This window comes from Polyodon spathula, chromosome 13 (genome assembly GCF_017654505.1).
Source record: "Polyodon spathula isolate WHYD16114869_AA chromosome 13, ASM1765450v1, whole genome shotgun sequence".
Taxonomy (NCBI): Eukaryota; Metazoa; Chordata; class Actinopteri; order Acipenseriformes; family Polyodontidae; genus Polyodon; species Polyodon spathula.
The window spans coordinates 44,324,553-44,339,401 of NC_054546.1; the positions used below are offsets into that span (position 1 = coordinate 44,324,553).

Here is a 14,849-nt window from a genome sequence, read left to right on the forward strand (position 1 = left end):
CCCACCACTTCATACAGTGAGTGTGTTTGTACCAATGCTGTGCTGTCTTGCCTTCTCCCCTGGTTGGTTATGATAGCGGATGCATCTTCTCTAAAACGAGTTGGAGAGGCTTTTGTACACGTGCTGGATTACTTGACAGTGGTCAGTGTAGCATTGCAGGGCCCAGGGTAGCTCTGCAGCAGCGATTCCATTTATATCTCGCCCTCTCCCTTTGACAGCCCTTCTTTTAAAGCAATGGCTTTGTTTAGATAGTCACATGTGGCAATTGTTCCTGCAGAAATACAAAATCGACTCCAGGGCACAGAATGTTTCCAAGTTGATGTGGTGTTTTCAAGACCACAATAAAACTAATTCAAAGTTCAAATCCCGTGTTTTGAGCCTCATGTCGTCATCACTCCCCCAACTAACGGTAAACAGCAGAACTCAGGAGCCCTGACCCTCCCACAGCAGCGCGCAGCCCATCCCAATCTCTTTATAATAGCGTGTAGTTACAGCAGAAACATGCCGATGCAAAATACATTCTGGCCCATGTCTGAATGGATTGTTCCGATTTTGTTTCTAGTACTGTGATGCAGTGCTTGAAGGTGTGGGTGTCTGCAGGAAGTAGACCTACTGCTATAGGTTTGTGCTGAGGAGGAGGACTGAGGAAGAGGCTGCCCTGAAACGAGGAGGACGGTTTGCTCTTTGCTGCTTTAAACTAAACAAAACCAATAAGGAAATTGAAGAATTTGTTGACGCTTGGAGAATTGTACTTTGTAATAAAAAGCACATGTTGTTGGGGTGCATTTTTCTTTATTTAAAGGAAGAAGGAAAGAGAAAGAGGGAAGGAGAGATGCCACCCCTTATTCTTCTTGTTTTGTTTTAAAACGCGTGTATCTGTTATTTAGTTGCAAGTACTGTGTGTGAGATCCTGGTCCCCTTTCCTTCTCCTTTGTGGAATTTGCTTTCCTGTAGTCGAGTTTCAGCTCCGCTTTGTATAGGGTGGAGGTCCCTGGGGACTCTGCTCAGCCGCTGGCAGTCTCGCTCAGACACCCAATTACCCCTGACGTCAATGCCGTCTCTCCCTGCTCCCAGGGGGGCCTGTGTGATGTGGGCTTTTTTCCTGCCGCTCCTCTCTTGTAACTCAAATAGCTGAGTAGCTGTCTTTTTAAATTCCTGGCAACAGGTTACATTGTATTTGTTTTGTGGCTGTTGTCCTAAATTAAACAAATAAACAAAAACATTCAATGGGTGACTGCTCTTGGATTTCTGTTAGCCACGGAGATATTGGAGCCTCCTTCAGGGACCCGGTTCGAGGAGAATGTGTTTCATGAGAGAGAGAGAGAGAGAATCTTAGCTGGGGCCTGGAGAAGGGCTCTGGTAGCCTTTTGGGGGCCCTTGCAAAACTTTTCCTTTCTCTCTGTGCAGCAAAAACAAAAGAACAAGGCCAGCTGTATGCATCTTGCTGTGCTGTTTAAGCGGTTGGCTCTTCAGTGTTTTTTTATTATTTTTTTTTTTTTAATGAGAGAAGCTGCAGTGAAGCGCAGTTGGAATTTGCCGGCCTGTACTTTGGCTCACTAGTGGGAGCGCCCTGCTTGAGTAATGAACTCTCCCAGGACTGGCAGGGGGGGGGGGTATTGCAGGGCTGTTTCCATGCCTGGTTTCCAGGGAGTGCTGAACAGCCACTCGGCCCCCGGTTTCATGCCAGGCCCAAGGTCTGTGCAGCCTGATAAAATAAAGGGACTGAGGGACTTGGTGACAGCTGTGTGGGCCTGGGGCTGACTGGGAGAGGCAGATAAGGGCCCAGCTCCGTACGGGAACCAGCAGCTTTGCGTGGGGAAAATAATCTGACAGGATATGGCAACTGGCAGAGGAAAGTTAAAGAGAGAGGGGGCTTGGAGGAGTGGCAGGGGGTGCTGTTAGTCTTGATAATTTTAATTGACAAGAATCTGAAGTCACAGAGCAGATTTCCCCTTCTTGTAACATTTTATTACAATTATTTGTCTTTGTTTTCTCCAAATCTTTGACTCATTCTAATAACACATTGCAGTGTTTGTTTTGTTGCTGCTGTTCTGTGAAATGAATGTAAGCAGGCCACAGGAGGTCAGCGTGGAACAGAGGAGAGCTGAGCAAGACAGAAGAAAGGTTGGAGTTATTGCCGGGGTGCATGCTTTTCCTTTTGGGCGCGGAGGAGAGGTTTCAAAATGGCTTGGAGATGTATGGTGGCCTCCAAGGACCTTTGTAATGAAACTGCAACCCCCTCCTCCTGCATTTCTAATCCAAGGAGCAAGTTCTTGTTTGAGATTTATTAGCACATGTTGTAATTACTTCTGATTTTATTATGTAAATGAAGTGCCTGCTTGCTTCAGATGAATTTAGCAAACTCCCAAATTCACTAACTAGATTGCTCTGCCAGGTGTTCCTACTCCTAGGCTTAACCGCATAGTCCCCAGTCCAGGCTTGACCGCACGGTCCCCGATCCAGGCTTGACCGCACGGTCCCCGATCCAGGCTTGACCGCACGGTCCCCGATCCAGGCTTGACCGCACGGTCCCCGATCCAGGCTTGACCGCACGGTCCCCAGTCCATGCTTAACCACACGGTCCCCAGTCCAGGCTCAACCGCTTGGCTCCTGTATGTGGAGAGAAGAGGTGGGGTGGAGGGTATTCTTGATGTTTTAATCATGTTGTGTAAGAGATGCTTCCAGAACTTTTGGTGCAAGGCTCTGTTTTTATGAGGTATACTTTTTAGTTTGGATGTTTTTGGGTGGTGTTAGCGGGAGGGAGCTCGTGTTTTGAAGTTAAGTCCCTTGGCAATCCTTTTTTTCTGCTGCTAAGCTGAAACAGCCAGTGGCCAAGTTTGATCTGCTGCCCCCACAGTGCACTGCCCTATGTGAACTCTGAGGATTAAGAAAAAAAAAAAAACAGAGCCTGCGAAAATGAGACAGCCTGGGGGTCAGACTGATCTCTGGGGTGCCATCAGGAGAACTTCCCAACAAAAGTTTTTTTTTTTTTTTTTCCCAGGCAGACGCTGCGGACAACAATCCCCTCGGCCGCAGGGGCGGGGGCGGGGGCTACCAGCACAGCCTGGAAGCCTTATTGGCAGAAACGTCGGAGGGAGGGTTTGATGGGCACTGGCACCGTTCACTAGACAGGGAGCAGGGAGGCAAAAGCAAACTTGTGTTTTTTTTTTGTTTTTTTTTCCTGCAGACCCTTCGTTCCGCTCCAGCCACATGACTGGCGGATGTCGGGAGTAATTAAAGGACCCCCTGGCTCTGTCACTTTCCCGGCCGGTTTCTTTCATCTGTTTCGTGTTGGGCAGCTATAATTTTTTTTCTTTCTCTTTTCAGCGCTACCTTTGTGTCGGTGCCTGTGTGTTTCTCATTTTTTATCCAGTCATATGTTCAACTGATTTTTGTGTGTTGTTTGTATTGGTGGGGGGGGTGCACACACAGATCTGCTGTGTGAGAACTCTTTGGCTTGTCAGATCTTTTCCTCACCACTGAGGAAGACGAAGGCCGCCCCACCTTGCTGCTAGCGGGTTAACTGAGCTGCTGGTCTAGTTTATAGTCACTTTGAATTGGCTCTAAGAGTAGCGTTGCTGTTACCGTTCTGATTCGGTTTTTTCAGAAGGCAGACACTCCGGTGCTCCTAGTGTAACTCTCCCCGAAGTTAACTCCTGCTTCACGAGCAGCATGTGACTCCACTGCGCTGCTGCTGCTGTCATGGAACCCCCATGCACTCGACTGCAGTGCAGTGAAAACGCACCTCGACAAAACAAATTCATAGCCAGCTGATTCCCACGGCTTCGGACGGCCGCGAGATTATTTTCTGGCCCCCACTCCATGAGTCTTGGTTTTTTTGTTGGGTGTGATTGCAGTATTTATGGCTCTAAACCTCGCAGTGCCCAAAGGCAGAGAGCCTGATCCTCTAGATGTGATGACGTCCTGGTTGCGTGTTGTAGCGCTTGGTTTCCAGCAATGGGAACAGTTCCAGTGAATGTAAAGAAAGCAGTCTACCCAGCACATGGAATGGTTAAAGGCAGTTATTGAGGTGTTGCGTGTTCTGCTTCTCGGTTTGTTTGGCAAGGTAGAAAAGTGTCCCTAACATTTCTTGAGTGTTAGTGGCTCTACCCCACAGTCCCACCAGACAAAGTGGTGAAAAGGAGAACTGGAGGCTGTTATTTCCATGACAAAGAAAAAGGAAATTAACTGACTTCTTTCTGCTCGATTTTGAAGCTGTCCCTATTGCTGTGCATGCAATTCCTGTGGCTAATTTGTGGCAAGCTCGTGTTTTTGGATGTTTCTTTTCTTTTGGCTTCGTACTGAAATTTCCATGAATAATGATACGAGGTATTCAATCCCCTTCCGTGGTTAGCAGCTGGGTGCAGCAGCATTACCCAGGGGGACGGACGTTTTAATGCTTGTGGAATTACCGGGCAATTATTTTGTAACACGGTGTCCAGGTGTTTGCTCATTGTGTTCTCTCTGACAGCTAACTTAATAGAGATTCTTTTTTATTTTGTTCTGAAAAGCATTCTTCTGGAACTTCTAGAGGGTTCTATCAGAAGAAGCATTTCTCTAAGCAGCTCTCTCAGCACCTCTGCTGTAAAAACAGGATCTTGCTCTTGTGCTGGGAGCACTGGACTCGCACCATTTATTTTTCACTAAAGTATTTGTCTTTTTTTCCATTCCAAATGTGTTGCTTGTATAAAAAGCACTTGAACAACACATCCTGCAAACCATTTATATCTTCCATCCAGATAATTAGAAGTGTGTTTATTCAACTCTCGTCGCTGCTTGTGTCAAACACGGGAGCTTTCCCAACTTCAATCTGCAGCACTCTGTAACAGGCTGAGTGGATGGTTTGCAGGATATTGGAGTACCTTTTAAACAGCTGCTAGACTCTCCATGAAACTTGCATGTCAAATAAACTTTTTATGATGTATAAACAAATCCGTGAAACTGACTATTTTTCATCAGTAGCAGTTGGATTCAGACTCCAGTAACTGTATCCAGCACGAGGAACATAAGAACATAAGAACATAAGAAAGTTTACAAACGAGAGGAGGCCATTCGGCCCATCTTGCTCGTTTGGTTGTTAGTAGCTTATTGATCCCAAAATCTCATCAAGCAGCTTCTTGAAGGATCCCAGGGTGTCAGCTTCAACAACATTACTGGGGAGTTGATTCCAGACCCTCACAATTCTCTGTGTAAAAAAGTGTCTCCTATTTTCTGTTCTGAATGCCCCTTTTTCTAAACTCCATTTGTGACCCCTGGTCCTTGTTTCTTTTTTCAGGCTGAAAAAGTCCCTTGGGTCGACACTGTCAATACCTTTTAGAATTTTGAATGCTTGAATTAGGTCGCCACGTAGTCTTCTTTGTTCAAGACTGAACAGATTCAATTCTTTTAGCCTGTCTGCATATGACATGCCTTTTAAGCCCGGAATAATTCTGGTCGCTCTTCTTTGCACTCTTTCTAGAGCAGCAATATCTTTTTTATAGCGAGGTGACCAGAACTGCACACAATATTCAAGATGAGGTCTTACAAGTGCATTGTACAGTTTTAACATTACTTCCCTTGATTTAAATTCAACACTTTTCACAATGTATCCGAGTATCTTGTTAGCCTTTTTTATAGCTTCCCCACATTGCCTAGATGAAGACATTTCTGAGTCAACAAAAACTCCTAGGTCTTTTTCATAGATTCCTTCTCCAATTTCAATATCTCCCATATGATATTTATAATGTACATTTTTATTTCCTGCGTGCAGTACCTTACACTTTTCTCTATTAAATGTCATTTGCCATGTATCTGCCCAGTTCTGAATCTTGTCTAGATCATTTTGAATGACCTTTGCTGCTGCAACAGTGTTTGCCACTCCTCCTACTTTTGTGTCGTCTGCAAATTTAACAAGTTTGCTTACTATACCAGAATCTAAATCATTAATGTAGATTAGGAATAGCAGAGGACCTAATACTGATCCCTGTGGTACACCGCTGGTTACCACACTCCATTCTGAGGTTTTTCCTCTAATCAGTACTTTCTGTTTTCTACATGTTAGCCACTAACAGTAGTAAGTCAGGTGGACAGCTGCTAGACTCGCCAGTGTTTCTTTCCCCCAAGCTGGCAGACTGTTAAAGAGCTTTCCAGAGCGGTGAAAAAACTGAAGTCTGTGATCTTCTTAAACCCAATATTTCATTATAAGCAGATCAAAGCACACACATAGGTGTACAACACAGCAGAACATGAGCAGATGTTCTATTTGAAAGATCTGAGTGTGTACAGTACTTCTATACCTGTGAGCCAGTTCACCCTGACCCAAGGCATTGTACTCCCGACGTGAACCAGTTCAAACTGAACCAGCGCAAACCCCTGCGACTGTTTCACAGTCTGAGAGTCTGCCGCTTTACCCAGTGCCGTGCCAATGCTGCTCCGGGCCGGGTGGAACACTCCAATCCAGGTCCATCCGCCTGCAGCCAACAACCCGCACGGAGAACTTTTAAAAAGGGCCCTTAATAGCCTTCTCAGAGGCCATGCCATTAATCAGTGGGCCCCTGACAGGCTCCAATGGACCTGCTGAAACCCCCCTTCGCACAGCGCTGGGCTTCCCTGACCCCTCTTGTCCTGGAATGGGAAGCCACCAGTGTTCAGTAGCAGTGCGTCTGTGTCACCACAGAAACTCGTCACTGGAATGGATGGAGGGGTTAGCATGCTGCTTTCCTCACAGCTGCAGAATGCAGCTCTCGAGGTACCACACCGATTCATGGTGTACAACCAGACACGTTACTGCATGAATTAGCAAACAGCTGTTTCTCCTTATTACTTCCGAACTGCACACAAAGGAACAAGCCTTCGCTGTTTTCACTTATAATGAATTTTAATCACTACTACAGGTGACAAAAAAATGGCAAAACAAGCTTGTGTCTCACGGAAGAAATAAGAGTACCAGATGCCAAGAGTTGTTTCCAGCCTGTGATTAAAAGCATTGTTTTGGTACACTTCACAGGTAATTAGGGTGCAGCTGTTTCAAGTCCCAGTTCCACACAACACAGACGAAGATTTGTTCCTCTTCTGTTAGAGAGCCGCGCAGAAGGAAATGCCACAGCCATACACCCTGCTAGCACTCTCCTTCCTCACCAAAAGCACTGGAACTACACTTTTTTTTCTTCTTTTTTCATTTGTGCATTGCTGTCCATGAGGAGACGGGTCCAGAGACGTCCACCTGAACGTGTTTCACTGGGGACCCCGAGCAGCTGTGTAGATTGTCGGTGTAGGCAGAGTTGAAGGTCTGGTCAGCTCCACTACAGACAGCTGGGGTGACCAGTCCACTGTCCACAGTGCAGAGAGGCTTCAAAGGACAGTGCAGTGCATCACAAAAGTAAAACCAAATTGAACTCAAGTCAGAACCAAAGTTCTTTCCAAGGAAGTGCTGAATCTGTTGTGATAGTGTGTTGAAACTGGGTAGAATCCTCTGCCGTTTACTATAAGCATTTCTGTTTGTGTGAATAATGGTGATGATGTGGCGTTGCGCTGGGTTCCTGGAGCAGGGACAGGTTTCTGGGAGCCTCTCCCCGCTGTTTCTCATTCCGGCTGGGAGAGCTGTCGAGCCACTAACAGGTGAGAAAGCTGCGCTAGCAACTCCATAGGACAGGGATTGGAGAATACAAAGCAGCACATTCGCTAATGGGAATTGAATGAGAGAGACAGAGGCTGGCAGATATCATTATCAGATATAATACGTGGGAAATATGGATGATTTCATCTAAACAGCTCTGCACAGACTGGCTTGGGTACATACAAGATGCATGTTTTGCTGTAGTTTAATATCTGCCATAATGATCTGGGTAGTTGGGTTACCAAAAAAAAAAAAAAAAAAAAAAAAAATTGTTTTGACACTTTGGGCCTCATTTACTAAAGGTAAAAAAGCAGAGATGGTATCTGCTTCCTCCAGGATCCTGTGTAAGGTGATCACAGCAGTATTTCCTAATCTTAATAATTGCATGAACACTGCTGCTAGGATCGGCTATTTCCATAGCAGCCATCTTGAGTTGCTGAGTGAAGTTGAGAGCCAGCCTGCACTAGAAAAGGTTGAGAGGAACAGACTCTGAGGTTCAATCGGGTGTTTCTAAGTGAACAAACCTTTTGGATGCGTTATTTCCTTGAACTTCAATACAAGAGGCTGTGGTGAGACTGGTCAGGCTCTTCAGAAATACAAATCCAATGGCCCAATTAATACATTAGCAGTGACAGGGTGCTGTGCTTTCCCCTGCTATGAATGAGTTGCCATCTCTCGGTACAGCAGCCCCTTGGGCAGGGGCTCAGGGTGAAGGTCGCCGGCTGGAAATTACAGGGTTCATGTCTGTTAACGTGGAAACGATTCCCAGGTTCAAAGACATGTTTGTGCGTGGATTCTGAGACGTGTTTGTTCGTGGATTCTGAGCTCTGCTGGGTTTTTTTTCCATTTCTTTCTAATTTAAATGTTTTCATTTTTTCTTACCTACTTAATACTCTTGCTAAGCCCCAGTGGACAGATGACAAAAGCTTCCTAAAAGCCATGTGATCTTCCATTTCAGAACAGCCCCACTTCAGCAGATTAGCCATTTTTAATGACTATAATCTCCTCCTCCTTCAAAAGTGATTTTTCACTTTCTGTTGCATTCAGAGGATTTCATTAGCATTGATAGATTTATAATTCGAAGAATGACCGGTCGTGCCAGTTTTTTTTTTTTTTTTCTTCTTTTCAAATATAAGCAGATGTTCTTATTCTGTTCTCTGACAAGCCAGGGCTGTACGCATTTGATGAGCACAATTTTTTACAACTTTCTTCACCAAATAAGCTGTCCTTTTTTTTTTTTTTTTTTTTTTGTATGCTCTTCAAGATGGAGTGGATTTGTGTTGGCAGTGCTGTTCTGGAAAACAGAAATGAAATACACTTTCAGAGAGTGAGATTGGTCTTAACTCAATAGCATTGTTTTCATCAATATCGCAAACACATTCTACTACGAGCAAGCAGTATAACAGCTCGCCTTTTCTGTGCACACAATTTAGTGAAATCTCTGATTTCTTTGTTTTAGAGGATTGAAAATCAGGACAACGACAAAGAACAGTTTCTGCAGCCTGGTGTAGTGTTATTCATAGTGCGTGCGTGTGTAGCCAATCCTTCAAGAATTGTCCCGACGGTAACATGCCCGGCCTGGCGAGGGTGAAGCCGGTTTGAGCAGCTGATGGAACGAGAAAGTCTGTACAGTCTGTGAGGAGGGACTGACTGTGCTGATGCTGCTGCTGCTGCCTTAATTACATGGATCTCATCTCCAGTTATGGGAGAATGCTCATTCACCAATCATGTGCTGTTGTTCAAAAAGGAAATATTTTGAATGGCTGCAATAAGCTGGACTCTTCAGTGGTGTGTGTGTGTGGGTATGGGTGTGTGGGGGGGGTGTGCTTGTGCGTGTGCATGTCTGTCTGTCTGTGCGTGTGTGTATGGGTGTGTGTGTGTGCGTGTGGTTTCTTGTGCTAGGTACAAGCCTGATGTATGGCTATGTGGAGTATTTGTTATAGCGCTTGTAATAAGAGTAATGAAGATCAGAATAATAAAGTGATGGTTTCCCTGCAATAACACTTGCAGTACGGGGGTCTGTTCCATTTATCATGATGAGAAACACATAAATCCCCCCCCCCCAGCTCTGCTTTTCAGTATTCCTTTGATAAAAGAAGAATGATGTCTTTAATTCTTCATGTAAATTAATTTGTTCTTCATAAATGTATAAATCAATTATATATACAGATTCCCACTTACTATATTTGCAATCTGGATGTACGTCACTCCAAAAGCCCTGAAGCATAGGCCGTGTGCGTTAACAGTTCCTCAGATACTGAACCCGAACAGAAAGAAGCATTTGTTTTTCTTTCGTGACGAACCCAACATCCGTAATGTTTAACCCACAAAGGCCTCCAAGTACTTAATTTCCCTGTCCATTCTGATAAGATGCTCATCCATGTGTTACTTTTTTGCCGTCTTAGAAAGAAAGCTGAATCTGTTCTTGGGGGGTGGGGGTGGTGGATACAAGACAAAAAAACCCCCAAAAAACATTTGTCTTTATTTGACAGGCGCTTAGCGAATTGGCCATCTTTTGTCATCATTTTTTCCCCTCTTTCAGTTAATTTGAAATTTTCTTGGTTGCAGATGGTGATGATGACCCTCAGCTCTCCTGGGGGGCTTCCTCGCCCTCCTGCAAAGATGTGGCATCGCCCTCCCAGATGCATGGGGATGGGTGTGACCTGGGCATGGGGGATGAGGAAGGGGGCCCAGGCTTGCCCTATCCGTGCCAGTTCTGCGACAAGTCCTTCAGCCGCCTGAGCTACCTGAAGCGTCATGAGCAGATCCACAGCGACAAGCTGCCCTTCAAATGCACCTACTGCAGCCGTCTGTTCAAGCACAAACGCAGCCGCGACCGCCACGTCAAGCTGCACACCGGGGACAAGAAGTACCACTGCCATGAGTGCGAGGCTGCCTTCTCGCGCAGCGACCACCTCAAGATCCACCTGAAGACCCACAGCTCCAGCAAGCCCTTCAAGTGCACCGTGTGCAAAAGGGGCTTCTCTTCCACCAGCTCCCTGCAGAGCCACATGCAGGCCCACAAGAAGAACAAGGAGCATGTGGAGCGGGCCGAGAAGGACGTCAACATGAAGGACGACTTCTTCATGTGCGACTACTGCGAGGAGACCTTCAACCAGACGGACGAGCTGGAGAAGCACGTGCTGGACCACCACCCCCAGCTCTCAGAGAAGGCCGACCTGCAGTGCATCCACTGTCCTGAGGTCTTTTCAGACGAGAGCTCCCTGCTCAGTCACATCGACCATACACATGCCAACAAGAAGCACAAGTGCCCCATGTGCCCGGAACAGTTCTTCTCTGTGGAGGATGTCTACTGCCACATGGACAGCCACAGGCAGCCAGACTCCAGCAACCACAGTATCAGCCCCGACCCTGTGCTGGGCAGTGTGGCTTCCATGAGCAGTGCCACACCGGATTCCAGCGTGTCTGTGGAAAGAGGGTCCACTCCCGACTCCACCTTGAAACCTTCCAGAGCACCCAGGAAGATGGCTTCAGGTGAACAGGAGGAGAGTCTAACCTGGCCGACTAAGATCACCTACAGCTGCCCCTATTGCTCCAAGAGGGACTTCAACAGCCTGGCTGTCCTGGAGATCCACCTCAAGACTATCCATGGCGATAAGCCCCAGCAAAGCCACGCATGCCAGATCTGCCTGGACTCGCTGCCCACCCTGTACAACCTGAACGAGCACGTTCGCAAAGCCCACCGCTCCAGCAACGCCTTCCCCATGCTGCAGTTCAGCAATGTCTCTGCCTTTCACTGCAACTACTGCTCAGAGACCTTCGCTGACATCAACAGCTTGCAGGAGCACATCCGGGTGACCCACTGCATCCCCAGCTCTGCCACCACCCTGGAGGGGAACCACGCCTTTTTCTGCAATCAGTGTTCCATGGGCTTCCTGACAGAGTCCTCCCTCACGGAGCACATCCAGCAAATCCACTGCAACGTGGGCAGCTCCAAGCTGGAGTCGCCGGCTATTCAGCCTTCACAGTCCTTCATGGAGGTCTACTCCTGTCCTTACTGCACCAACTCGCCCATCTTTGGTTCCATCCTGAAGCTCACGAAGCACATCAAGGAGAACCACAAGAACATCCCACTGGCCAACAACAAGAGGGCAAAGGCGGAACACAGCCCGGTGTCATCGGACGTGGAGGTGTCCTCCCCGAAGAGGCAGAGGCTGAGTGCTAACACCACCCCAGGATCTAATGGGGAGTACCCGTGCAACCAGTGTGATCTCAAGTTCGCCACTTTTGACGGCTTCCAGACTCACTTGAAGTCTCATCTGGAGTTACTCTTGAGGAAGCAGTCCTGCCCCCAGTGTAAAGAGGACTTCGACTCCCAAGAGTCTTTGCTGCAGCACCTGACAGTCCACTACATGACCACGTCCACCCACTATGTCTGCGAGAGCTGTGACAAGCAGTTCTCCTCAGTGGACGACCTGCAGAAGCACCTGCTGGACATGCACACCTTCGTCCTGTACCACTGCACCCTCTGTCAAGAGGTCTTTGACTCTAAGGTCTCCATCCAGGTGCACTTGGCTGTGAAGCACAGCAACGAGAAGAAGATGTACCGGTGCACTGCCTGCAACTGGGACTTCCGCAAAGAGACGGACCTCCAGCTGCACGTCAAGCACAGCCACCTGGGCAACCCGACCAAGGCCCGCAAGTGCATCTTCTGCGGGGAGATGTTTGGCACCGAGGTGGAACTGCAGTGCCACATCACCACTCACAGCAAGAAGTACAACTGCAGGTTTTGCAGCAAGGCCTTCAACGCCATCACCCTCCTGGAAAAGCACCTGCGAGAGAAGCACTGCGTCTTTGAGAACAGCAACAGCCAGAACGGCACCCCTAATGGAGTGCCTCCCGTCAGCAAGAGGACAGAGGCTCCAGACCACCAGAACATGCTGATGAAGAGCCAGGAGACGGTTAATAGCCACGAAGCCAGCGAGGACGATGTGGACGCCTCCGAGCCCATGTATGGCTGCGACATCTGTGGGGCCGCTTACACCATGGAGGCTCTGCTTCAGAACCATAGGCTGAGGGATCACAACATCCAGCCTGGGGAAGACGACTGCAGGAGGAAGAAAGCGGAGTTCATCAAAGGGAGCCACAAGTGCAGCGTTTGCTCCAGGACGTTTTTCTCGGAGAACGGCCTCAGGGAGCATGTGCAGACTCACCGAGGCCCTGCCAAGCATTACATGTGCCCTATATGTGGGGAGCGCTTCCCTTCCCTTCTGACGCTCACGGAACACAAGGTGACCCACAGCAAGAGTCTGGACACTGGCACCTGTCGCATCTGCAAGATGCCCCTGCAAAGCGAGGAGGAGTTCATAGAGCACTGCCAGATGCACCCGGACCTCCGCAATTCCCTCACAGGCTTCCGGTGTGTGGTGTGCATGCAGACGGTTACCTCCACGCTGGAGCTGAAGATCCATGGCACCTTCCACATGCAGAAGCTGGCGAGCAGTTCTGCCTCCTCGTCTCCCAACGGACAGCTCCAGAAGCTCTACAAGTGTGCTCTGTGCTTGAAGGAGTTCAGGAACAAACAGGACTTGGTCAAACTTGATGTCAATGGCCTGCCCTACGGCCTGTGCGCTGGCTGCATGAACAGAGGCACTAACGGACAATCATCAAGTGGAACCCAGCAGGAGCCCAGCGAAAAGCCTGTCACCGGCCTCCGGTGCCCAGAATGTGCTGTCAAGTTTGAAACACTAGAAGACTTGGAGAGCCACATCCAGCTAGATCACCGGGAGACGACCCCTGAAACTAACAGCCAAAAGAAGGTTCCTGAGACCTCGCCAGCCCCTAAAGTGAGTACACAACCTCCAAGTGATTCATAAAATGTGTAAAAGTCATTACTGAAGCAACATCCTAGGGGTGTGCTGATACTTGTACCCGGAATTGCCTTTATCGGCATGTATTAAATAAATAAATGCATTTATTCAGTGCTGACAAGAAACAAGAAAATGTGACCTGCCATTTTCACTAGACCAGAGTATCGGTCAGTGGTAATTAACTTCCACGTTGAGTGTTTTTAAAAGCGGTTTGGAAATGAATTTTCCTCTCATCTCGGGACGCTGATATCATTGCCTTTTGATTGGCACTACAACTTACCTTCAGGTTTTGAAGTCTTCTGGGGTGAGAGGAAGTAGATTAACCTAAATTAGATATATAATTAAACAAAGTTCTTTAACTGCAGTGGAAATGTGACTAATGCATGTGTTTTGTTTATTTTGTATTTCAACACAATTGATTACATCTTGAACCTCTCTATTTTTTTTTAATGAGCATTTCTGCTGGATTTCTTCATTACACGGGGACTGTTGTGCACTCAGCCAAACAATCGGGCTGTAAGCCCACCATAGGGTACTGCTGACATGTTTCTGTGAATGTTATTCTAATATATATATATATATATATAAAAACAAGAACTCAGCATGTCTAGTCTTAGCCTTTACAGTTCTGATGTTGCATCTTACAATAAATCTAGTGCTAAAAGCAGCTCTGTAGTTTATTGAAGGTAAAGGCTGGCACTAACATTTCTCAGTTTGAATGTGTTTAACACTTGATTTGAATGTGTTTGACAGAAAAAGACATACCAGTGCATTAAGTGCCAGATGACCTTTGAGACGGAGCGAGAGATCCAGATCCACGTGGCCAATCACATGATCGGTGAGTACGCGCTCACTTCCTGTTCTTCTGTTGATTTCAACTCGTTCATCTCCGCGGGTCTACTTTGTAGACTCAAAGTAGCAGATGTGCCATTCCCTTTGTATTTAGTAATACCAGTCATTTCTGATCAGGCTTCTGCAAAGCAGGGCAGGGCAGGGCAGGTCTGGATTGCTCGTGTTCGTTGAATGAAGATACGTCTTGGCAGATTTCAATTCTTTTCCAGCATTCTTGTGGTGTGTGCAATTATAGACTGCTGGAGCCCACTCCTGGCTTGTTTTCCTAAAGAACTATATTGGATATTACTGAGTAACATGATCGAGTTTAAAAGGGTTGTTTTAACCCTTGGGGCTCCAGGCCTTGCCATCAGTTTGGAACCCAATGTGTGCCCTCTTCCCCTGTTTTAAATGACATCACGGTTCTTCCCCTGTTTATAATGACATCACGGTTCTTCCACTGTTTTTAAATTCATTTTTTTTATTTTATTTTTTTGAAAGAATTTTACAGAAGTGCTTCTTTGAAAATTTTAAACATTAAACACATGCAGTGAATGAACAAAACCAACATTTGCTGTAGTTGTTTCCTCACC

At 47.0% G+C, this 14,849-nt stretch overlaps 1 protein-coding gene across 5 annotated transcripts in view; it reads left to right on the top strand.

Moving 5' to 3' along the window:
- Nucleotides 1–14,849, top strand: part of LOC121325480 (zinc finger protein 423-like) — a 104,261-nt gene that overhangs the window by 37,900 nt on the left and 51,512 nt on the right. For all 5 annotated transcript variants that reach the window (XR_005951343.1, XM_041267987.1, XM_041267988.1 and 2 more), the window contains 2 exons: nt 10,163–13,401; nt 14,179–14,263. Coding sequence is in view for 4 of the 5 variants with exons in the window: in XM_041267987.1 (XP_041123921.1) it covers nt 10,163–13,401; nt 14,179–14,263 (3,324 nt within the window). In the remaining variant the exon portion in view is untranslated. The remainder of the gene's footprint in view (nt 1–10,162; nt 13,402–14,178; nt 14,264–14,849) is intronic.